This window comes from Drosophila montana, unplaced genomic scaffold (genome assembly GCF_035044405.1).
Source record: "Drosophila montana isolate Dmon_TW-CO22-7 unplaced genomic scaffold, ASM3504440v1 contig_3733_1, whole genome shotgun sequence".
In the NCBI taxonomy this organism is placed as follows: domain Eukaryota; kingdom Metazoa; phylum Arthropoda; class Insecta; order Diptera; family Drosophilidae; genus Drosophila; species Drosophila montana.
Window position 1 is genome coordinate 7,520,234 of NW_026998620.1, and position 25,695 is coordinate 7,545,928.

The 25,695-nt window shown below is 44.1% G+C and overlaps 1 protein-coding gene across 3 annotated transcripts in view; it reads left to right on the forward strand.

Moving 5' to 3' along the window:
• The window catches only part of LOC135436384 (uncharacterized), a 39,756-nt gene that overhangs the window by 7,239 nt on the left and 6,822 nt on the right, over positions 1-25,695 (forward strand). For all 3 annotated transcript variants that reach the window (XM_064693966.1, XM_064693968.1, XM_064693967.1), the window contains exons 3-5: positions 18,667-18,754; positions 20,801-20,876; positions 20,978-21,074. In XM_064693966.1, the coding sequence (XP_064550036.1) occupies positions 18,667-18,754; positions 20,801-20,876; positions 20,978-21,074 (261 nt within the window). The remainder of the gene's footprint in view (positions 1-18,666; positions 18,755-20,800; positions 20,877-20,977; positions 21,075-25,695) is intronic.

Below are 25,695 nucleotides of genomic sequence, written 5' to 3' on the forward strand. Positions count from 1 at the left end.
TTCTTTTTGTTTTTTAAATGCCAGCAAACAACAAAAGCAGCATAAGGCAGTTTAGACAGCCGGGATGAGCATACAACTACGTAGCTAATACTTTAGCAGCCGGATTAGGTTCAATTGGAGCGGGCAGCCAGGCGGAGGACATGCAGCACAACAAAAAAAAAAGTCCAAAGTCCACTAAAGCACCGTGCAGATACAGGGAGAGGGACGTAGGTGGATAGGTGAAGAGTATGGCAAAAAAAAAAAATGGAAAAGCAAAGCAGGACAACAATAAAAAGTGCTCTTGTACACAGCATTAAAGTTTAAACGTTGGTAAATTCCAACAGCTTCCGCTTAGTTGGACCGCATGGACATGGACAACGCACAGCAGAAACAATGAAGCCTGACAAGACTTTGTGGCGTATGTGTAGGAGAGGTATGGTTGTGTGTGTGTGTGTGTGTGTGTAAGTGAATGAATGAATGGCAGGTGCGTAGTTGTGTAAAAATGTTAAGGGGATTACAAAAATCGATCAAGCTGCTGGCAAAATGACCATGTTCCGTCCCGCAGCAGCCTTTAAAGTGATTATTAAAGCACGATCAGGTCTGTAAAACAGCGAAAATAAACGCAATTTTTACTTTTAAGCGTTGCGGTCAGCGCTAAAAAAAGAAAGACACAACAAGCAGGCGCCATTAAATGACAGACTGCACACACCACACACACACACACGGACACACATACTCAGGCATACGGCCGGGCAGTTGACATTGTGCCTGGCTATCCTGCGGGCCCGTCATTTTTGCAATCGTCAATTCTGATCAATATTTTATATACAAATTTTAAATGTCAGCCGGGGCACATGCATGCAAATTTATCTACGTATATTTGTTTGTCTGCGTTGGGCGCACAAAAAAATCGATGCTGCTGGCCGCTTTTTAAACCCGCGCTGCGCTCGAGGTCAACTTGGGGTCAGGCTGAGCAGCAGTAGCCGCCGCAAGAGCCGCAGCAGCCGCCGCCATCGTCGCCACCGCTGAGAGAGATGCCCTGCAGCCATTTTGACATTTGGTCGCAGTGTGCCTTTGTCTTTGGCGTTGACATTGCAACAAACCGACTCCAGCAGCAGCACCCGGTCCAGTGGTTATGCCAACTCCTGCTGGCCACATTTGCACAATGCAGCGCACATGACATTGTCATTGCTGGCTAACGCTTGGGCTTGCCCTTAGCCAGGGACAGCGTCAGCGTAGCACTTTTTAAAATGACTAACGGCAGCTGCGGTCGCGGGGCAGCGGCCAGCGAACGCCGCACACAAAAACCCACAAAGCCACATCCGTCTGTGCGCCCCAGCTTGCTGCTAGGGGCATGGCCTTTGTTTTGCAGCTGACGCTCGCTCGTTTGTTTGTCGCGTGACCAGCCAAACAAGCGGCCCCCACAGGCCAACAGACCAACAGACCAACAGACCAACAGCCCTACAGATGCCGAGATCCGCAGACCAAGGCAACCACTCAACCGCTGTGGCTTGCGCGTTCGCTGCCACGCTTGCCCGTTCGCTGATTTGTATATTCGGTGGCAGCATAATTTATTGATTGAGTGTTTGGCCAGTCACCCACCGCCACCCGCACCGCATCCTCCGCCTTTACTCGATGCCGGCTCAACCCCAATTTTCCATTGTCATTTTGAAAATTTCCCTGCGCTTTCTTCTCGCTTTTTTCTGAGCGCTGCATTTGGTTTGATTTTGTCAGCTACGCTTTGTTGCGCTTTTCGCCAGCTCTTGGCTGCTGTTAACTATATTTTTGCAAGTGCCCCGCCCCAAGCAGCCCGTTCTTAGTCTGCTCGGTTTGCCTCGTCCCTGGCAGCGCTAAAAATTTAAATTGGTTTGTTTTGTATTGCGGGTGCTTCTGTGGCTGCTGCTGCTGCTGCCGCTGCTTCTGCTGTTCGTTTAGTTGCTCCGTCCTGTGCTCCTTGTGTTTCTAGCTGCGCTGCCATAAAATTGCAAATTGCAATTCGTCGCCATGACTCGTTGGCTGACACCGCCGCCGCCGCACCACCCGCATCTACTGTCGCAAGATGCCGCTTGCCCCCCATTCGCACATCGCACGTTGCGCATCGTTGACAAAGTTACGAAACTGTGGTAAATTTTATTTGAATTTCCAATGCAGCTGCCGCAACAGCAGCAGCTTCCCTCTGCTGCCCCGCACCAGCCCAGTTGTGTTGTTACTGCTGTTGGCCCAGACCAGCAGCTCGTTGCGGTTAGGAAGCGTTGATGAATGAAGTGCAGTTAACACCCAAAAGCGTCGTTGCTTTGGGCTTTGCTTTTCATTTGTCTCGCCCCTCCTGTGCCAGCCGCTTGTGCGTACCAATTAATCATGGCCAGCAGCTGCGATGCCGAAATTATTGAACAGGCGCCCCAGAAAAATACATCCGAAGATGGCTAACCATCATACTGTCGGCCACAATGTTAAGCCAAGCGAACAGTTTTTAATCATATTGGGATCAGTGGCTGGCCCCAATGCCATGTCAAACTTGTTGAGGCTGACTCGAGAACCCGCATCACAGCCAACAACGAGCCGACGACGAGGCCCACGGAACGAGACAAGCAAACAAGGCAACATGTCGAACAGGCTGCGCGTCGGGCTATGCGCGGGGCGGGAGGTGTTACAGTTTAATGATAACAATAAAACAGGGCACAGAGTGTAAGGCATCAATGTCACGAGTAGGTCCCGTGTGTGCTTGTGTGTTAGTGTATAAGTGTGTGAGTGTGGCAACCAGCAACTTTTTGCTTGTGGCAACCTGAAATATATGAGGGATGGTGTGTTTGCCGTTGTAGTCTTTGAAAAATTGCGACAGCAGCAGCAACAGCAGCCTTAAATCAAAAAATTATATTGTCATATAGGCAGCCAAACAAACACACACACACACACATTCAAACAGGAGCAACATGTTTGCCTTTGGAGTGTAGGGAATTAGAGGGAGGGGTGCGCATTCAGCTTCAAGTGATAAAGGCGCCCCAAAAAGAGGCAACCAGCAGCTAGCAGCCAGACCGTGGATGGTAAAAATTAATTTATAATAGGCATCCTTTATGAGATGACAAGGATGCTGAATAAGATAATGGCATCAACAAGCAGCTGGCAGGATGAGCAGACAAATGGCGCGAGCACCAAAAAGGCGTAGACCCTGGCGTTGGCCGGGACCACGACAGGAGGCGGGAGACGGAAGCGTGGGCCCTAGCTTGTTTGGGGGCGTTGGTCGCTTGCTTGGCAAATAATGAAATTACTTATCGCACGAGGCGAGACCAAAAGGCAGCAACAACAACTAAAGCAACAACAAAATAAGATGATGCTTGTAAGCTGTTGCTAATAAATATTTAAAAATGTTTTGGATGCTGCTCATTCAACGTGCAGAAAAACAACTGGCAGCGCCTTCCGTCTGTGTGTGTTTATGTGTGTGTGTGTGGAAAATGGGGAAAAATGTGATTTGTAGCCGTTCGCTAGCTCGTTGATTGCATGGCACCCTAGTGTGGAAATCAGAGATCTGTACACATCGTCACGTGGACAGAGGGTGCGCTTGCGGTGTGAACATACAATTAATTTTGTAATAGGAGACGCCACGTTTTGAAAAATGACAAGTGCTCAGCACGTGAGAGGTGCCTAAAATAGATTTAGCTCTGCAATCAGTTTATGGAATCCGAAACCGATGTGGATTGCGGATACAATGATTAACACAACTGAATTAATAAAAGCGGGATTCAATTAGGATAAGTGAAATATATAATATATCGGTGGGGTGCATTTGTTATATAAATCAATCAAACATTTTCATAATGTACAATTATAATTATTAAGTTGCCAATTTACACTTATTAAATTGAATATAATATCAGCAATTATTCTTTTAGTTTAATTTGTTGATAGCCATATTGGGATCAAATTCTCAATCAAAATTTTCATAAATCAAAAGTAAATAAATATATGCATAATAAATATAAACAATTTTAACAGCTGTATATTTCAATTGATTTTATGTTTGCATGTTAAGCATAGTCTTTAAGATTTGAAAAAGTTATCTTTGTCCTTCTTAAAACCTAATTAAAAACGTTGTCAATGCGTCACTCAGCCAAGTTATCGGCTTAATTTTGAGTTTTATGTTTCACTTGCCTATCTGCAAATTAACTCTGCTCATCTCCGGCTGTACAAAGAAGAATAAATAAAATATATTTATAAACACACACATACACAAACTCAGCTACTTAAGCACACCACCTGCCCGAAGTGAGCCAGACAGGAGGCAGATAAAGGCGAGGGCAATAAAAATATTTTACGAGCAAATTATGTTTATTAGCGCGTCAAAATGTCAACATTATGTATGACAAAATACATATTAAAAGAAAATCTACAAGAGGGGGAAAGAAACAAGATAATTGTGAAATATGAAGCGTGGCATTAAGTGAGGTAAAGCCATACCAACACACGCCCAACCCCTAAACACAGACAGGCAGACAGTCAGGCAGGCAATTTTAAGGAAAGGCTACTTAAGCAAGGCCCCGTTGAAGTTTTTGGACTTGTTGGTCAGAGTGCAAAATGGCAAAGTGCAGATGAAGGTGACTCGATAAAAGCAGCAGCTGCAACTGCAACTGCAGCAGCAGCATTTGTAATGCGGTCATGTCTGTTGTCTGCCTTGTGGCATGCAGCAAATATAATTCGATTTGCTAGCAAGCCACATGCACACGATTCGAATATGAAAATCATTGTGAAATGCTGGAAAATGTGCCTCAAGACCGGCAAAGCCAACGAGCCAGGCTAACAAAACAACAAACAAATTACAACAATACGGCTGAGGCAACATTGTTGCAACATTGAAAGGGGGCCACGATGCATGCTAAACGTAATGCACAGTGACAAACGCGCCCCCAACCCCAAAAGGTAGGCAGCACACACACACACACACACACATACAGATGGCAACTGTGCAGCGTATAAAAATAGTTGCAGCCAACGATTTGCCGACGAGCAGCGACTAAAGACGAGCGCTTCACCAGCCCCACAGGATTGGGGGTTGGGGCTGTCGCAGGTCGCCTGCGACTGCAATCGCAATCGCAAACAGGGCAGGAGCAACGCGCATGACGCGGCTGTGCTCCAACCGATGGCTGGTTGGACGGCCACACTGCCTCACTGGCTGGCACACTGGGCTGCCCCAGTGGGCCGGCTTGCCGGCGGGTGGGCGGGCAAGGCGGAAGCTGACGAAATGTTGCCGATGCGCCTTGCTAACGATGTGGGCAAAAACAACACAACGCCTACGATGCCAGCAACAAAATTGCAGCTGCAGTTGTCCAAAGTTGCTTTCTCCACCCACAGTTGGTCCTAAAGTTTTTTTTGATTCGCCTTCTGGCGTTGCCACAAGTGGGTGGGGGTTGCATTATCTGCAATTGTGTGAGCGTGTGTGCGTGCGTATGTGTGTGTGCGAGTTTGTGTGTGTGTCTCTTTATGTGGCGCTGTTGCGTTTTTATTTGCCGCTTGTTTTTGCTGCTGTTGTTGTTCTCTATTTGCCGTTTCGGCTGCCTCACTCATCGTCGGTTGGTCGCAAAACTTTTAAATTAGAAATTTTTGTTCGTGGAGGCTGCCAGTCGGCGGTTAGCTTGGGTGGTTGGAGGCGGCGGCAATGAGCAGCACTCAATAGTTTATTTTTTGTTTTATACTTTGTTAGTTGGTTAGTTTTTGTTTGTAGCAGCAGCAGAAGCAGAATCAGCAGCAGTTGTTGTTGTTCTTGTGGTTTCCATTGACACTCGCTAGTTGCTGCTATTAATTTTTAATTCTTTTTTTTTTTAGTTTTTGGTTTAATTTCTGCTCTTGTTGTTGGTGTTGTTGTCTTTGTTGCCGTCGTGTGAAGCATTTTGCGGCTGCTGTTCAAGTTTAGAGAATTTAAAGTTTATAATGTAATTTGACAGGTCGTTAAATGGTTTTCTCTTGATGTGGTTATGGCGTGTTTATATTTACTTTTATGCACTGAGTTTCAAAGTGCCTAAAGTGGTTGTCAAATATTGTATATGTTGATAGATATGATGTAATGGCAGGCATTTCCAGCTATTTGCCAGCCACATACCTAATCTTAACCATTCGGCAACTTTAAGAAGTTATTCCGATCAAATAATTAAATGTGATTTTTAATTTAAAATTTTTTATTATATTTTATTATTAAGTACGGTATGCTATACAAAGAGTAGACGACCTAAGATTTAAAAAATTCATTCTCTCCATTATAAGTCTCAATCGCATTCGGAATTTTTCTGAAATATTCTACTATCGACAGAAATTTTGCCATTTTTATTAAGCCATTTTCGCTTTTTGTGCGCTGTTATTATATTTTATTTGTTGTGTTGGCTGAATGCGGCGACTGAGCTCAACAAAAGATGATGTGATTGAATTTACTCCGCCCACAGCGCCCATTCGCGGCTGGAACAGATGCCAAATAAGAAAAAAAAGTGGATGGCACAGATAATTTCAGCAGTAGGCGTCACCTAATGGCATTCCGCAAATTGTTTGTTGAATAAAAGTGAGGCAAGAAAGGCAAGTGAAGGCGGCCCGCAGCTGGGTAAATGCTTGTTAAAATGCCCAAAATCTGTCCGGGTCCAGGCCAGGTTCCTGTATTGCTAACTGAAAAAAGGTTGTCATGCTGCCAAGATGGGGCAACAGAAATGAGGCAGACGATACCAAAGTCGATGGCAAAAAACAACAACTTAATACCCAGCTGATGCCTATTAAGCGCAGCATTTGTGGCACCCTCCTGCGCCTTGTCCACGCCCCCTTTACGCCAAACGTTGCGTGTGTCTTGCGTTGATTTTGACGCTGTGATATTTTCATTTGCTTGATTTGTTTTGGCATAATTTTGCTGCGACTTGACTTTGGTTCGCTTCGTCACATTCTATGGGGGATGCTTCGCTAAATTATGGTGAATTCTATGTGTGTATTCTTGTGTATGAGTGCGTGTGTGGGAGTGCGTGGGCGTTGGTGAGGCCGTGTGGTTTCCATTGGCAAACCGCAAATCAGCATTTTTTTGGCTTAGCCCAGAACAAGCTTTGAATAATGACCATACTTGCACGCATTAAGCATACGCCCCACTTGCCACAAGCTCAGCCTCATGCTTGCCGCACGCAGCTCCGGCTGAATGCCCGGCAAGTGACGACGCACACGTAGCAACAATAATTTCAGCTAATTGCTCTCTGAACAGCTATTTCAATGCGAAATGAATTCTGTGCATCGCCTGCTGCCACAAACTGGGGCACAGCGGCAACGGAGCACCCCGAAAATAGTTGCTGCCCATTCATTTTGGTCTCTGCGACTGCAACAGCATCGACCATTGGGCATAGGGCGGTTTGTACTGCTTGGGCAGTTGTAATAAAATTACGTATACGCACAATGTGCACCCACTAGCCCAGCTGCATATGAAAAACGAATTGAGCCCACGCAGACAGAGAGCGGGGCCATCGGAGTTAGACTAACGAGTGGTCTTTAATACAATAACAGACAGTCGGACAGTTGGATAGCCGGAACAGTTGGTCCGATGCTCGTCATATATGGCTGCTATGACTTTCATTGCCATTCATATCTAATCGCAGTCCATTTCACTCTGGCTCTCTAACTGATGCTGCCCTCGCTGACGCTGTCTGTCTACAAAAATTAAATTTGTCTCTTGACTGACAAATGTCCCCCGAGTGGGCAAAACCAGAAAAGTACTTGACGATACGTAAAAGTCAAGTCAAATTACAGACGAGTCGGGGCTGGGCACTGCACGGAATGGATGAGTACCCAACCCGAGCCCAGCTCTTTCATAAGTCTGCTTGTAATACTGTTAAGCGGCCAAAGATACTGTCACTGTAGTGGGCGCACACTCACTCAGCTCCACAGCTTTACTGCTTATATCTGTAGCTTTGTATCTCTGGCCAGGAGCAGCGCACGGGCGCCCAAGCATAAGGCGCCGGAATGGGCCGGCCAGGGGGTAACTTCAACGTTAGCGCTTTGCTGGGATAGGGAACAGGGACTCTGACTTGTGCTGGCTGAAGAGCAGCTGATGTTGATGATGATACACACTCAAGTGCGCTTTGGGTATACTATTTGAGTATATATACAAATACATATATACACATTGACGCACGCACACACGCACACACACACACATATGTACAAGGGCTATGCTGACAATAAAGCGAGCAAACTGAGGCCGCCGTTGCTCTTACTTATTTATGCCAATTTTGAGTGTATGTGTATTTCTCTCTCTCTCTCTCTTTCTCTGCGTGTGTCTGATTTGTGTATATGCTGTCTTTTATCCGATTTGTTGTTGTTGTTGATGTTGTTGTTGTTAATTTTTGGCGTATTCGCTTCTATTTAAACATTTAAAGCAAGCTGCTACGTGTGCCGCATGTCAAGACGCATCAACTACAGTGGGCAAAATTCAGTAGAATTGCGGCAAAAATGATGTGCTCAAATAAATCTTGACTTAACCAAGTGAAAAGTTATAAACGAATCACAGCTCGGCTCCATGTTGCATTGACTTTGACTGATGCGGCTGCCACAAGTTAAGTAACGAAGCTAAAGAATGAAAAAAAGCTAAGGGAGGCGATTCTAAGTACCGTCTGCCGGCCGAGGCAAGGCAAGCAGCAGAGATGAACGCGCATCTCTGTGGATGGCTGTCTGCGTCGCCGTCACACGCGGATTGATTTTATTTCATTAGCTCTGCGCCAATTTAAATATTTAACGAGTATTTTTGAGTTGATAACATTTGCCGGCAGCTTTAAATTGACTAAAACGGGGCGCGGCTGTGGTACAGATTAAATTTCCGCTCTTATGAATGCGCGTAACTAATAGAAACGCCGACTGCGATGGCTGCGATAGCGACTGCATATATGTATATGTACAGGTATATACGTTGTATACACATATATGTATATATTCTGGCATTAGGTTGGTCCCAGCTTGCCATTGCCGGTTGATCCCGGACCGGCGTTCGTCAGTCTCAAATGTCCAAAAAAAAAGAAAGAAATCCAATTTGCCAGGCGCGAGCTTTGGCAATGCCCCGAGGACACGCGTTCATAAAAAAGTGGCCAGAAAAAAAAAATGTTAAAAGCAAGGACCATGCATGGCATACAAAAAACTGGCGACGGCTGCGAGACCAAAGCATGGACCGTGGACCGTGGACCGTGGACCACGCCGGCCTGACCGTGTCCAGCAACGTGTAGAAAATAAAAATTTCTATTTAAATGGCAAAAATCAACAAATGCAACGCAAAACAATCTAAAACACAAATCGAAATTAAATGACCGCACTTGCACACAAGAGCGCAATTCACACACACACACACACTCACGCTTGCATGGAACATAGCAAAAACATGCCACTTACAAAAGGGAAAAAAAGAGAAGCGACTGACTGAAATAAAGTGCAGCAGCTGCGCAGACCCATGGGGAACAGCGGACAGAGCAGGATAAAGGGCAGCTGTTGGTCCTGGCGCGGATGTAGGCGTTTCGGGCCAAGGGTGCACAACGGTGGTGGGGAAGCCTGACAAATGCGGATGGCGTCGCGTCGCGTTGCGTCGCGTTGGAAGCGCAGCAATTTCAACATTTCATTCAGCAGCCGCGAACTGAGTTTTGAATTTGATTTCTGATTTTATTTTGTATTTTTTTGCCAGCCTTCCCGTTAGGTTATTGTTAGCATTTGTATTGTCTGTATTGTCCAGCAACAACAATATAAGCGCTGGCATTGAGTGGCCATTTGGCCATGTGCAAAAAGCGTGGCCCGCTGGGTGAACTAAAAATTTTGATCAGTAAGCATGAAATGCTTGCGACTTCGCCCACCGCTTCGCTTTGGTTAAATTAAAACTATTGCCAAATATTGTGGTAGGTAAGTGGAGTAGAGAAATTCGAATACCGATAAAGCACTCAATAAACTGTTAAAGAGTCGAAGGCTGATCAGGTCCAAAACTGTTTGCTATTCGACTTTGTGAATTCTGAGGAAATAACTACACATTTTACATGGCCAGCAATATAGCTCTGCTATCGCTTCCGTAGCTTTACGTTCGGCTAGGGGATTGACAACGCAAAACGATGTCGCCTGGACAATACTTTTACAATAGATATAGATATTTTCTGACTCTCTGTCTTTTTATTCCCTGTATCAGGACCCTAGAAAATGGGTGCAAGGCTTGTTGTTGTTTTAGTTGTTATAGTGAAAGTGTCTGTAACCATTAAAAATCAGGCCAAGCCCATTCGCTCTCTCCATGCCGACTCCCATTTCTATAATATCGAGAAAAATTTATTTTTACCCATGCATTTTGGATACATCCCCATTCAATTATAAGAAACATTTGGTTTTGTAGGTTGAGCCTATATAAAGATCAGACTGTAAGCACAGACTCTATTTCAGAACCCATTACTCATAGTGTAGATGTGTGTAAGTAAGGAAGTAACAAGAATCTTTGGAAGGGTTGCTTTGTAAGGGGTATCTCCTAGTCCGGTAGTCCAGACAGGAACAGTCTTACTTGTTACATATGGCAACATATTCACTACGAGCCCAGTACAATGCTACTGCGATATTCCTTGAAAAAAAGTAAGATTTCTATTGTATTACAAATGCATATATTTTTATTTTTATTAAAATAGAAGACTCCTTTAATTCCATGTTGAGTGCTTAGCTGATTTGCTACCATTTTTTATGCCCCCGCTAGTCGCACTTCAACATTACCCCACTCAACAGCATTCATTAGTCTTTTAGATCAAACGCACCAACACTTTTTTCTATTCTTATGGCCTGGCAACAAAATTAATTAACTGTGAATGTGCGAAACTAAATAAAGCCACTTTCAGTGCGGAGTTTGTTGGCAAAACCGTAAACCGCACCCACACATACCAAACGCCAAACTCTTTACAATTAACAATCCAACGCGAGGCAGCAACCCCATTCGTAGCTCCAGACCCAGCTTGAATCCGGGTATACATAGAGACGCATACGTACTATTCATGTCATGACCCCGACAGCCCAAAAAAGATCGTAGCCGCCTTTTAGGCTAGGGTCTAGCGTGTGACTGAGCCAATAATGGCACTGAGAACTAGTTATGTGTGCGTGTGTGTATGTGAGTGTGGCAACATCAACACCTACGCTTACACACACTAAAAACTAGTGACACGACAGGAAAAAGGGAAAGGGAAAATGGATAGAAAAAAGGAAAAACTGAAGCGGTAACCGCAATTTGACCCAGGTTTTTACTTGCTTTGCCTTTCGTGGCGCCCAGCAAATATGCAGATTGCATGAATCGAGGAGCTGGGAGTTGGTTCACCTGCGTCGCGTTTACCTTTAACATGTGCTACCAGCAGCAACAACTGCAACAACAGCAACATACTCCGCCGGGCTGTTTGTCTGCTCCACCCGCCAACCCCCAACCCGCTCGGTAAATGCGACAACAAACGGCGTTTAATGTTCATTGTTGTTAGTGGGGGTTGAGCTTGTGTGTGTGTGCGTGTGTGTATGTTCGGGTGGGTGTTTGGCTGGGCGCTGGGCTTGTCAGTCTGTGGAGTGTGTTTTTGGTATAACTACCCGAAATCCAATGCAAATACATGGGTGGCATGGGCGGCCACGACCCTGCCATACATGCTTGTGCCCTTTTTTGTTTCGCTCCTTCAGTCCCCCCTCTTATAGTTGTTGTTGTTGTTGTTGCTGTGGTTCCAGTTAGGTGTTGGTTGTTGCTGCCCTTAAAAAGCAAACATACGCAATTTCTATTTCGTTTTCTATGTACTCAACAGTCAAGTGCGTGTGCCTATGTATGCGTGTGTGTGTGTGCGCGTGTGTGCGCGTGAGAGAGTGAGCGAATGTTCTTTCTAATTTATAAGGCAACATGTTCGTTTGTACGCCAAGGGAGCACTTTAATGCATTCGTCCTGGCCTCCTGGACTGGCTCTATTCGATTTCTCATACGCAAATTTGCCATTTCTTTCGCTTTCCGTCTTTGTCGTGTATGGTATGTGTGGATGTGTGTGTGTGATGTGTGCTGCAGTGTCTTGTCCTGCGACGCTTTTTACACAATTGTCAACACACAGCAAATGCAAATGGCAGCCGACCCCTTTCCTCGGCATCCTCTCGTCCTAGCCTATAGACAAACAAGCGCCTATGACTGGCATTTAAATGCGAAATTTGCACGCGAGCAGAAACCAGAATAGAACAGGCCTAAAACCTTATCCTCACTCACACTCTATACTTTACTTCCTATACTGATTGCTTTATAAGCACAACCAACAATACACCTAATTTTTTCCATTCTGTGCAGCCTTCCCTCACACTATCTCTCTCTCACTCACTGTACCTGTCTCTTTCCTCTTGTGTGCCAAATTTAAATCAAATTATTGACATTTGTTTAAAGGCAACGCAGGCGACTTGCATATAAATGAGTTAAATTTTTGGGGCAAGAGGACTTAAAGACAGAAGCAGAATCAGCACAAAATGGACACAAGCCGTAGGCAAAAGGGCGCTCTGATAAGAGTCTTAAGGGCGGGGGTCGGTGAAGACGAGACATTGCCTCTGGGGCAGCAACCCTTTGCCACAGTTGCTGCTGCTGCTGAGTTTCTTGTTGTTGCTGATGTTGGTGTTGTTGTTGCCTTTGCTTTTGCCTCTGCCATGTTTTGTTTTTAATAGTTACTGAATCTCATTAGAATTTAGATGAGTCTTAATGAGTCATTGTTTTACACGTTAGACGGTGGCGGCGAGGACGAGGACGACGACGTCGACGTCGACGACGCCGGTGGCGGCAGCAACGACAATAATAACAACAACAACAACTAGCTAAGAATAGTGCAACGTAGTCACTGAATAACCCAAAAAGTTTCTGCGGCAACGGCACGAAAAGGTAGCAAACCTCGATGTCAGCAACCCCCACAACAAAGCGCCACACACACAGACACAGATACACACGCACACGCAGACATTTAGAGATTCATTTGCACACGCATACAAGCACGCGAACAGCCAAGCAGCTTTTTGTAGAAATGCTTAAGTGTATAAATGTATATAATTATATAGTTTAGCGAAGCGAAGCGACGCGACGCGGCGCACAGCACAATGAAGATGAAAATTTCATTTGATCTGAGCACCGCGACACCCTGATGAGGATGCTCCGACAGTTATCCTGTTTGTTTCGTTACAAAGAAACTCAACAACAGATATTTTCACAACGCCGAGAAAATTATTGCCAACGGCGACCAACTTTAAACGAACGACAGAATTTCAATTTTGAATTGCCGAACTATGATTATGAGTCAAAACTCTTTGATAAAAACAAGCTACTTTTCAAAGGAACTTTAGTTAAAAGTATAATGGGAGGTGTGTGCAACATATTTTAGAAAATGCATTTTGATGATTGCAAATTCCTTAGAAGTCGGTCGCATCGATGTAAAGGTGGAAAGCGCTCAAGTCAAATAGATTGAGAAACCAAGACTGCCCATGTTATTAAGCAACAACATTAAAAGCACTAAGGAGAACGTTTAATGCTGCGAATGTCAACGACTGACTCGAGCAGACGAGTGTTGAGCTTTGAGAGTCCTTAAAGTGACTGCTGTTTCATTAAATAGACAACCGACAAGAGGAACAGACAGCAGGCAGCTGGCAAAGCAGTTGAGGCTAAATAAGTTGATTGGCTTTCAGTTTTGCAAACTGCTGCGGAAACTTGCAGCTTGCAACGGCGTGGCAAATGCATTTGCAACGGGTATTCAGCAGGCAGGCAGGCAGGCATTTACTTAGTTACGAGTGCGCGTAATTAACTTGAAATTAAAGTACAAAGTTTGCTTTAAGTTGACGCCCGTCGCTATTCCCTGTTCCCTATTCGCTGCGCACGCCCGCTAAACGCTAATTAGATCTTTTAGTTTCATTTAGTATTACCCCCAGTCTCCTGCCCACAGCCACCAGCCCACTGGCCAACCCACGCACCATTCAGCTGGCCAAGCAGCCTGCAAATGAATGAAATTAAAAGCACATTATACTTTATAATGTTCGCTGATTTGAGTCGGCAAATTTAATTTAAAGATTTGCTGAGCCAAGTCGCTTATCAGTGCCCCCAAGCGCGCCCCCATTCACTGAGCGCCCATCTCTCAAGTGAAGTCAAATTGTGTGTCATATATCAAAGCGACATGGCAGAGAATGGGAGGGTAGAATGTAAACATGAACAGGCAGCATGTCCCTGTTCCTGTCTCTCAATTGCTGCTCTGTCCCTGTTACTGGTCCTGGTCCGTATCCTATTCCCAAAGATAACCGCAGCGCCAAATTGCGGGCATAAGTGACTCTCGAAGGCACATAAATGCGGCAAATGTAGAATGGACCAAATTGATTGGGTGCCCCGACATTGATCAAAGTCATAAGTCAGCGACGGCGGCGGGCAGCCGCCTGCAAATCTCCATGTAAATATCCTTTTGCAGTTGAGTTGTCCTTTTTGTGCGACCCAACACTGCACAGCATGCCTAAGCAACTGGATTATTAACATTTCAATATAATTTGTGGCTGTGCGGCTGAGCGGCATTCATATTTTTGTGTTAGCAGCCCAGCCGTATCGGACCCAACTGGGCACCGATTTACTTTTCTGCTGACGTTTGGGAAAATTAACGCGCCTCAGGACTTTGATCCTTTTTTATATATATATATATATATATGTGTGTGTATGTGTGTACCCGCATATACTTATCCAGTGTATTAGTATGTGTGACAGCCCGCTGCGTGTTAGTCTTCGTTATTTGCTTACATATTCATCAATTTTTTGGGTTAAACTGTGGGCGGCTCGGGCTTTGAGGCTTTGTCGGTCTGCCCCATGCCCACACCCCGGCTGCGCACGTTTTGCGGTTGTTAGCGTCAAATTGTTTACTCTTTTTGGGCTTTTATATGACAGCGGGCAGTCCCAGCAGTCGGTCAGCTGGTGGCTTTTCGACTAGCCACTAAACGCTTTTAGCTTTAATGCATTGCCATTTAGCCAGTGAGTACATAATTGCCATTACGATTAAGCATACGCCATGTGGTCAATGGCCGCATGGATTTTGAAAATGAGTTTTTGCATAAATTTCACGATGCATAATCGATAACATATATGCAAAGGTGACATACATATTTACCCTGGCAAGTCTATCGACAGACCTCGCTTTGCTCCATACAGCTAGCGATAAATCTGTTCCATTCAACTCGAGGGCTGCCTACACTTAGCTGTTGCCTGCGACTCTCTGACTTTATGCGATTGCGTGTAATTAAGCGTTGCAGCTTATGTAAGACAAACAGGAAATAAGGTATAGCACAAACGCATAAATAACAATGGCAAATCAGCACACACACACTCACACACACGCACACACACACACATCAAACGGCTCAACACATAAATAAAGGCAACACAAACAGGGGAAACGGATAACATACAATTTACAGCAACTCTGGCAACGCAAACTAAATAAAGCTGTAAGCACACATACATAGGCCGAGCTTCCGCCTGTGATGAAAAGGTAGAGAAGTGGGCGTGGCAGGCAGCGCACTACTGACACACTTCCAAGCCGCATGGCCAGTGTCCTGGGCTGCAGTGCTACGCGCTGAGGTTGTTAGCGCTTTCAAGCCGGGGCAGACGGGTCCTCTGCAAATATACAAAACACTTGTAACAGCCGTGCGCCTGCCAAGGATTTTTAATTAATTTATGTGCACGTGTGCTGGTCTACACGATGATACAGTAGCTGAACGAATGGTAGGACTACTTCCGCAATACCAAAAACTTAATTAACTCATTACATACGCACGGTTTTAATCAGGCAACGAGTTGACGAGGTGGGCTAAAGAAATGCTGGCTGCGACGAGCTGCCAATACAGCACCAGGTCGTCTTGGCTGCCTATGCGAGGTAAATTTAAAGCAGCCTTTGACTGCAATTAGCGTGCACGGTTGTCTGTCTCACTCGGTCACCCTGTTCCCGCACTCTTTGCTCTCTCTCTCTCTCTCTCTCTCTGCCTGTGCGCAAGAGCAATAAGAACTTTGCTTTTCGTTCCGGATCATGAATATTACATTCGGTGGCTCCAATAAGCCTAAAGTCTGACTGCCAGCCAGTCAACCAGGCAGCCATCCAATGTGAAGTCATTCGCAAGTTGCGTGCATGCCTCAATTGTCGTTTCGCCTTTGAGCTGGCAACAGCAAGAACAGCAACAACAACAACGACAACACACAATTGACTTACAATAATGACAACAACTCGAGCTGTGAGTCGCAATTTGGCTGAGGGCCTCGTCCTGATCCTGCGCCTGTGCCTGTTCCTAGTCGAGTAAAACTTCAATCACGGCTGCGAAAAATGGCAACCAGCTAAGCCTTGCCGCCGACTGCTTTTACAATGGGCTCATTAATGGTGGCGTATACGCAATTTCCAATTAAATAAAAATGTGTGCACACTCACACGCACAAATGTACACACAGCAGCGATTTACTCGTTTCGGTTTGTTTTTAAAAGCCAACCTCACAGCCTTTTCGGCTCACTCACATTCTTGCTGTCTCTCTCTCTCTCTCTCTTTCTCTCTCTCTCTGTCTCTCTCACTCTCACTCCCTCACTGTCATCATCGTCGTGTGGCTGTGGCTTGGCCTGGCGAATTGCTTTTAATATTTATTTAACACAAAAGCTTTCCGCATTACGTTTCTGCTGCCGTTAATTTTTCGCTTTGCTTTTCATTTTCGCAAAATTACCGGAAATGTTAATTTCTGCACGTGCTGCAGACGACGACGTCGGCGACGGCGATGACGACGACGACAGCGACAACGATGACAAGGACACAGGACGCACGACACAGGACATGCAGCAGTCGAGCTGGCAGTCAAAGCCGCGCCCATCAACGTCGCCAACGTCGCCGTCGTCGTCGCCCCAGTTGAATAGTGCTAATTATTTAGGGTAAGACTTCTGTCGCTGTGTGTGTGTGTGTGTGACGACCCCCAAAAACTCACTGCGCTGGCCCTTAACCCATTGCCACCCCATGCGCGTCGTTACCAACGTTGTTGTTGTTGTTTTTGTATGCTGGTTGGTTTTACTCAGCCTTAGCGCTGTGAGCTTAGCTGACACAAAAGCGTACGAAGGACAACGGCAACCTCGTCCTGCTGCCACCTCTGCTTCTGTCAAGCAGCAGCCGCAGCACTCACGTCGACTGCGACTGCGACGGCGACAGCAGCAGCAGCGACAGCGACCGAAACGTTGCGACTTTTTCTGTGCCAAAGAGACAAAGCACACAAAAATAATAATAAATGATTGCGTTTTGAGTGTATGTGTGTGCTTGTGTATGCCTTTATGTGCTTAGCTGTTCTGTCTCTGTGTGAGTGTGTGTGTGCGTGTGCGTCTGTTTGTAGTGCATTGTGCATCTTGCTCGTTGCATTTGTGTATGTGCAGCCTGCATGACAGCGAAAGCCTTTGAATTTGTGCACTCGCTGAATTTCGTGTACATAGCTTGTGTATGTCTGTTATATATGTGCAGGGAGTATGTCCCCCGTCTGTGTACATAATGCTAGCCTGTCATTTGGCCTAATACAACACGATTTGAAAGGTGGATGCATATGCCGAGTTTACTTGCAATTAGATTAGTTTAATTAGTCATAATGGCAGCACACAGACCACAGCAACTGCGCTTTACGAGTCAAGGAAACGGTAACATCAAATCCAATTAGAGATCTTTTGAGAAATCAATACGAGAACACTATGCAACCAGTATTAAGAAACGTCTGGATCCCATTTGTAAGCACAGCATGAGTCAATTCCATGCTTTAACTTGTTGGGAATTGTAACGCATCGAGCGGCGTGTCCATGTGTTTGCATACAAAATTCTTTTTTTTTTCGTTTCATATGGGCTCAATCAACAAAAATACAAATTTCAAAGAACAATTTCGCGTTGTCTTTGTGAAGAAAAAGTTCGTAAGTTATTTATAGATGCAAATCATTCTCAAATGAAATAAATGAACATAAAAATATAAATATTTAAATATATTTATATAATTTGAGCCTAAAACCAGATTTTTGCTGCACACTTTTGCAATGCCGAACAAGTTTCCACTTTGTTAGGTAACATTAGCTTTTGTTAAGCGTAATCATTAATTTAAACAGAAATGGATAATATTGTTGTGCCAAACTTGAAATCTCTTGTAGACATATGGCTTATGGCAGACCGCCAGATATATACATATGTACGGAGAATAGTAAAACTCGTACGTGCTGGGCCTTGACTTGTTTAATATTTAATGGCTTATTTTCTTAAGCAAGTTATTTTAGTCCAATTTAACTACTTCTTATAATAAAACAGATGCTGTTGATATTACTCTCACAGCCGTTTTTAATTTTGGAGGAATTATTCGTACTACAATAATATGATATAGTGTACCTATCCGAAAGATTCTAAAATACTTACTGAGAGACTATATCGTGTCGGCTGCTTTTATTAAGGACACCCAGGCGGTTATGATAAAAAAATAATATAAAATATCTAAAAAGGTATAAAAAATCACATTTAATCAAAGCAATCATTTGCTAGAGAACGTAGGAATGTCCATTATCCATCATATGTGGCCTACATTCGAAAATAATAGAGTGTATAAAAAGGAGAATTCTTAATCCGTATATAAATAAACATCTACTGACACACTGAAACTTATTTTCAACAATATCTCTTATTTTTGTATCTTTTGCAGAACAATTCCATATCTTTGTGGGCGACTTAAGTTCAGAAATTGAAACTCAGCAGTTGCGCGAAGCATTCACACCTTTCGGCGAAATCTCGTAAGTATTAAAATGCAAATTTTTCTTTTCACAGCTCACTTTCCGCTCTCGAGGTTGCCTACCCTTACGCATTTTCGCCAGGTTTTCCGCCAATTTTTGGGGACGCGCATTCGACGCTCGCGCCATTTATTGGCAGGCGCATGTGAAGTGGTTGCTGGGCCCAGTAAGCCGCTTGGTGGCTCGCATAAAAAATGCATAACTGCACGAAAAGTATATTTATGTTAATATCACTTAAGCGAACTCTTTTAGCGGCCACTGTGCTGAGCCTGCCAGCTGCTGTCTAAAGTAAACAAAAAGTGTCGCTTAAGTTAAATTGTTGCAAAAATTCCGAGAAACAACAACGTCAAATATTTAAGTTGCTGTTTTTCGGCTTGAAAAGACTCAGGCGGCTAAAGCTGATGGTCAACAGCGACGACAACAACAACAAAGCATAAAACTTGACTTAATTAACTGCTGTTTGGGGCGCAAAGTTTTGGCCCAAATGGCTGACAGAGGCTCTGTGGCATGTCCTGCCCGCCGGCGACTGGTATGAAATGTTGGCCAAAGTATTTGATTTTTGGATTACGCGCTTGTTTGTTTCATCAATGTGCCGACACCCGCCACCCGGCAGCCCAGCATTCCCGCTACCCTTGTTATCGGGCGCAGTTTCAAATGTTAATAATTTAAAACTCATTAAAATGATTAGGGCTTTGATTTGGCTGCGAGGCTTTTGGCCAGTCGCCTTTAGACCGCTTTAACGTGCTAATGAGCGGCGCATGTCTTCTAATAAAGCACTACTCTGTGCCTCTCAAATCGTTAAATTACCTCAAGTGAGTTGGCGTATCGATGGCTACGCGTTTAAGCAGCTGATTTGGCGGCTTATTGAGCAATCGATTGGCACCTTAGCGATACATATCTTGGATAACATATTTACTGATATGATTGCCCGCACATGCAGGAGCAGCAGCAGCAGCCGGAGCGGCTCAGGCAACCGGAAACAGCACAAGCCTCACATCACTTCCCGACAATCTGAGTCCCAGTGTGCGTAAGAGTCTGTGTTCCCGCCAGTTGGCAGCTGGGACTTCAATAACTTTCTTTTCATACGCTGCTGGCATTTGTCGTGAGATGAGTTCTGGTAGCCAACATGTCAAAACGCTTAATGCAAACAGCCGCGACGAACTTGGCTACAGATATTCCGTATCGGATATGGACTCATTCGTGCGTCGCACTGGGATCAGCCGCCGCCACTTTCTTAGAACGGGGCCAACGACTTCTTTGTCAAAAGTTTTATGCGTGGTTGTTTGCCTCTTTTTTGTTTTTGGGTTTTATTTTAGTATTCTTTTTTTTTTTTTTGTTTGCCTGAGGTTTTAGTACATTTTTGTTGTTGCCTGGTTTTGGCTTTGTGTTTGGGGGCCTTGGCGCGTTTCTGGTTCCGTTTTGTTAAATGCGCGGCGCGTGTGAATATTTAATAAGCCAGTCTGCCAGTCCGCTCGACAGCTCTGCCGCCAGTTTACTTATAATAATCATAAAAAAAGTTGCCGGCCACCATTGCCAACGTCCCTGGCACAGTGTTAACTAAACTGCCAGATCAGGGGTAATTGCCAAACTTTGCTGGCAGCCAAGCTTAGCTGTTGCCCTGGCAGCGCCATGGCGGATGGCCCCAAGAATTTGTGGACTCCTTTGAATTGCTGTGGGAAATCAATTTGAAGCGCGGTCGCCGGGCAATCAACTAAATCGCTACTAAAGTGTTGAGATGAAACAGTTTTAATAAAACAAAGATAAATATAAATATTTTAAGTGGTCATATTTTAGCCCAACTGGTTTTCAATTGCTCGAAAGTTATACAGATTAAATAACCTATCATAATCATGTCTAGAAAGTGTTTTTAGTTTGATTATTAAATATCCGAAATACAATGTCGGCCCCAATTGCCTGGGAGAACGAAGCAAAAACATTCCTAGATAATTGTAATCGGTGCTGAAATCCTGCTGTTAAAGATTTTTAAGTTCCTTAAAGAAGCTTATGCTGAATATTAATTTGAATTCTCTCTCACTTTTCTCGTTGCAGCGATTGCCGTGTGGTGCGCGATCCACAAACATTGAAATCGAAGGGCTATGGATTTGTGTCCTTCATTAAGAAATCGGTAGGCGCTGCGACCTTATTTAAATGCATGCTCATGCTTTATTACTTATTATCTATAACGGGCTTATTCTCTTGTTCTCATTCTTTTGCATCGCGCCACAGGAAGCTGAGAGCGCCATTACGGCCATGAACGGGCAGTGGCTTGGCTCGCGCTCAATTCGCACGAATTGGGCCACACGGAAACCGCCGGCGAGTAAAGGTAAGGAAATCATGACTGTCACCTGGCCTGGCCCCAAGCTTCCGGCCATGCGTACGAGTATGCGTACGCCGGCGACCCCGCCAAGCAGCCAAGCAGGCGGGTCAGCGAGCCAGGTGCCTTTGCTCTTGTAGCCATTGTTGTTGCTGTTGTTGTTTTTGCCGTTGTTGCCAGGAGTCGACGCACCGCTCTTATTACAGGAAATTATGGCAATGAATGCCAAAGGTATCAGTGGCACGATACGGGCCAAAGGTAAAGAAGAAAAGTAAGCCGGCGAGAAACCGACCCATCGAGCCACCAACCCGCCGACCCGTCGACCCGTCTGCTATTTATAAACGTGTCGCAGCAAATTTTCTACCAGATTATGTTTTCTTAATATTTTTTGCTGGCTGAAAAACCGCACGCGCTTAATTTCCGTAATGGGCCGCGGCCCAAAAATTCGGTTTAAACTTTTTCAATTAGTCGACGGCGAAAGGTCCCAAAAATAAAAGTAATGCGACATATTCTATTAGGCACGGCGAATCAATTTTCATCTGGGCACGCCCCCAAACGCCCTCAGCTTTCTGTACCCAGAAAACTAACTATAACTAGCGTAATCATTATTAACAGTTAGCGAACAATCGCGACGGAGGGCGGTTCGTTTCAGTTCGTCTTTTTCTCTCATAAATCAAAAGTTAATGCGTATTTGCATGTTTTAACATAATTTTTATTTGTTTGACGTGCACACACACACAAACACACAGACACAAAATTAAAGAGAAAGTAAGAGAGGGCGCAAATCAGATAAATAAATTTTGCCAACACGAAACTATTATCATAAAGGGCATACAAACACAGGCACACACATACTGAGAAACAGGATAGCAAAAATTTCATGGTTATAGAACAAACATTTGGCACACACACACAGCCAGAGACAAGCACACACACACACACACACAGCGTCAAGGTGGAATTTATCGTGCGATGGAGGGTCTGACATGTTGAAGGGTTCCCATTTTTGGGGCAACAACAACTATGAGCATGAATTTTTGCTTTTGCATTTATATTGTTGTCATAAAAAACGCCTATGAAAGCCTAAGCGGATTTTTATTGGTCTCATTGTTTATTTGCCTTTGTCACGGCTTTGTCTGTGCTCCGGCCGAGCGGGAATTGTGCGGGCCGAAGCTGTGGTAGTTGTTGCTGTAATACAAGTTATTATTAGCAATTTGGCAGCGAAATAATTTGGATATTTTCCTTGGTTGAGTAGCTGACTCAGCAACCAGGACCCAAAATCGAAGACGCCGACAAAGATTTTACACAATTACGATCTGTCGTTTAGTCGACGCTCTATAAAGGGTTTTCCATGGGGCTCACACACATGTTTGCCTGTGCTTGTGTGCATAAATGTTTGATATGTGTGTGTGTGTGTTGGAGTAGGTTGGGGACTTTATGGCCTTGTCTAGTTGCTTGGGGTGCCTGCTGGCAGGCAACTCTTACGATTTGTAGCACTCAACTCATTTCGCATTTCGCATTTGGGATTTGGCATTACTTGATGTTTTACGCTGCCACTTTGCTGCTGCTGCTGCTGTGCGGATGCTTTTGGCCAGTCTTGTTCTGGCATTTTTATGTTTTAAGCAGGCTGCACATTTTATGGCCGTGGCAATCAGTCCGCAGTTGCGGCGTTTAGTAAGCCACTTGCCTGCGAGTGTGTGCGTGTGTGTTTCTTTGTGTGTCGCCTCCTTTTGTAGCTAAGATTTACGAGCCGACGCAATTGCGCATTTTACAGTTGTGACAATTTCGGCGTCGCTTTGTAATATTCCGCTTCCTTTTTTTATATTTTTTGAGTTCATGGCTTATAACAAACGCATTTGCCATTTTTTATTGTCGACAACAGCTCGTGGCAAAAGTTTTTGCCAAACTTTGGCTTTTGTTAACCGGTTAAGGCCCCGTCTGCGACTTCATTTCAATGCATGCCATAAATAAAGGCCAAAATACTTACAAGCTCATTATGGTAATAACTTAATTAACCTGAAACAATATGCCGGTAAAACAAAGCTCACGACGACGACGACGACGACGACGACGACAACAACGTCGACGACGATGTTGTATGACAAATTTCTGTGCCAAAACTATTTGACTTTTGACTGTTTTGCAATGGCAAACTGTCGACTGCTGAGTGCTCGTGGACTGAGAGAGACAGGGAGGGAGAGAGAGATGGCGAGTGAGTTGGGGAGCGACACAAACTTGAGGCAAATTATTTGACTGTGTGCGTGGGCCGCCCATTTACCTGGCAGTTGTAGTTGCTGCAATAAATCAACATTTTATGCAGAGTTGCGCACAATTAAGTAAAAGTTGAAATGCCTCAATGCGCTGCCCAAGTGCTGGTTACTGCTTTTGTAATCGTATACAGGAAAAGTTCTAGCCCAAGGTAAATTATGTGGCCGATTCCTAGTCATATGCTGTAAATAAATTCAGCGAACAGCATTGCGCCTAACTTATGACCTACTCGTGAAAGTTGATATTTATGAAAGCATTTTGATAAAAAAAAAACTGGATTTTAATGTCTTATAGCATCAGACTGGAAGCATTATATGACAGTACTTAACGTACAGATATTAAAGAGATCTGCATTCATTTGGTACATAGTAGGAATTCAAATAGTTCGTTTCCCAAAAATCATTTAACAACGTTTTATATTTTTCAGAAAAGAAAAGTGAACTTTAAAATAGAATTTTCTAAGTATATTTCATCTAAATTCTCTACTATTGACGAAAAAATATACAATACTTGAAACATAGCTCTCTCTCTCTCTTTCCCTCTCTCTCTCTCTATCTCTCTCTCTCCATCTATCTATCTGTTTCTCAGGCACGAAAATTAAACTTACATGGTCACGCCCACCTAATGCATATTAATTAGTTGAAAATATGTGGGACTAATTCACAATTGTCTTGCCGCCAGGTTTTTGTGCTTATTGTTTTTGTTTTTGGGTGTGACGTATGCATATAAGTTTGAATTATTTACGTTAATGATTGTGTGATTAATTTATCATTAAGTTGTACATGACACTAATTGCTCATTAAAATTGCAGCAATATAAAAGAAATAGAGAGAGCAAGAGAGAAAAAAAGTGAGAGAGAGAGAGAGCTATACGGACAGACAGTCAGACAGTCGTTTGGCTTTGTTGTTATTCATGTAGCCTGCCCGCGGGCCAGGGGCTTAGTTTTAACGTGATAATTATGTCCACACTTGCAGTGAAAGCTACGGGCAACTACGCCGCCAAGCACTTTAATTTGGTTCAGACATGAAATGAAATGTGGCAAGGGACAACGTTGACCCGCCCAAAAGGTACAAGAACAACGGCAACTGCAAATCGCCTCAAGGCTAAGCACGTACGTGTGTGTATGTGTGTGTGTCGCACCCCTACATATCCAAATTTAATTACACGTATTTAAAAGCGTAAAGAAAAATAGAGGCAAAGAAATGAAACGATGGCAGAGGCACAAAGCAAAGTGCAAATTAGTGAAACATTGCGCTCAAAAGTATGCAATGCCGCTTGCATGAGCCCCTCACGCGCTGAGAGTACGTGAGGGCATCCATATACACATGCATGCATGCAGGTGTGTGTGTGTGTGTGTTGGAGTGTGTAGCCGGCAAGTCGTATTCATTTGTGGCAAAAGCTTTCAAAAATATTTGTAAGCTGGTTAGTTTCTACGTTGCACCCTCGGCAGGGTCTTTGCATGTTGTTGTTGCTGCTGCTGTTAAGCTGGTGCGTGTGTGTGAGTGTTGGTAAGCTGGTGCGTGTGAGTGTGTGTTGTGTGTAAGCGCAGGAATTGTCCTGTTGCATGCTATTGAGCCATATTTTTTTGTGTGGTTGGGCCCGCTGCAAAGCAGCAAGAAGGAAACAGGCAGTCAGTGAGAGCGATATATTGAGTGGAAGAGAAGAGAGAATGGAGAGAGCGAGAGAGACAGGTATAGCTGGCTAGGGGTATGTAATGGCATTTTAATGGCGGGGTAAATTCGTTGCATTACAGCGGTTAGGCTAATACGATTGGCGCAGGTGCGCTACGCTTTTCATTAAAATTATTTGTTATTACTGAACTGTTGGTTCTAACTGATTTTAAGTTATAAAGTGCTAAAGAGATTCTTGCATTTTGAGAAGAGATTAGCGTACGGTTGATATATATAAGTATGTGTGATGACTTGAGTTATAGTTTAATGAAGTTAATCTTTTGAATTTTTAAATATTTGCTCAAGTTTTATTTATTATTATATTTAGATTTAATTTTCTTAAATTGAAATGTTGTACAAATTGACTTAATTTAATTTACCGAGTATTGAATCGGTATTAATACGAATTTTCACGTTCCTTTAAAGTTCGACCCAATGTAACAAACTCAGATCTTCGCCAAAGTCTGATTCACAACGCCAGCAAATTGTTGAAAACTAAACAAAGACATAAACACGCAAACCTGACATTATTTTTAAAAGTGCAAATTTTGTTTTAACCTCAAAGGAAGTAATTAGTGTAACTTTTGCATAGAAATAAGTACGTGCACAAATGCCGTATAGCAGTGCCACCAACAGAACTAAAGGCAATAATGGCAACAAGAACCACAACAACACAGAAAGCCACAATATGG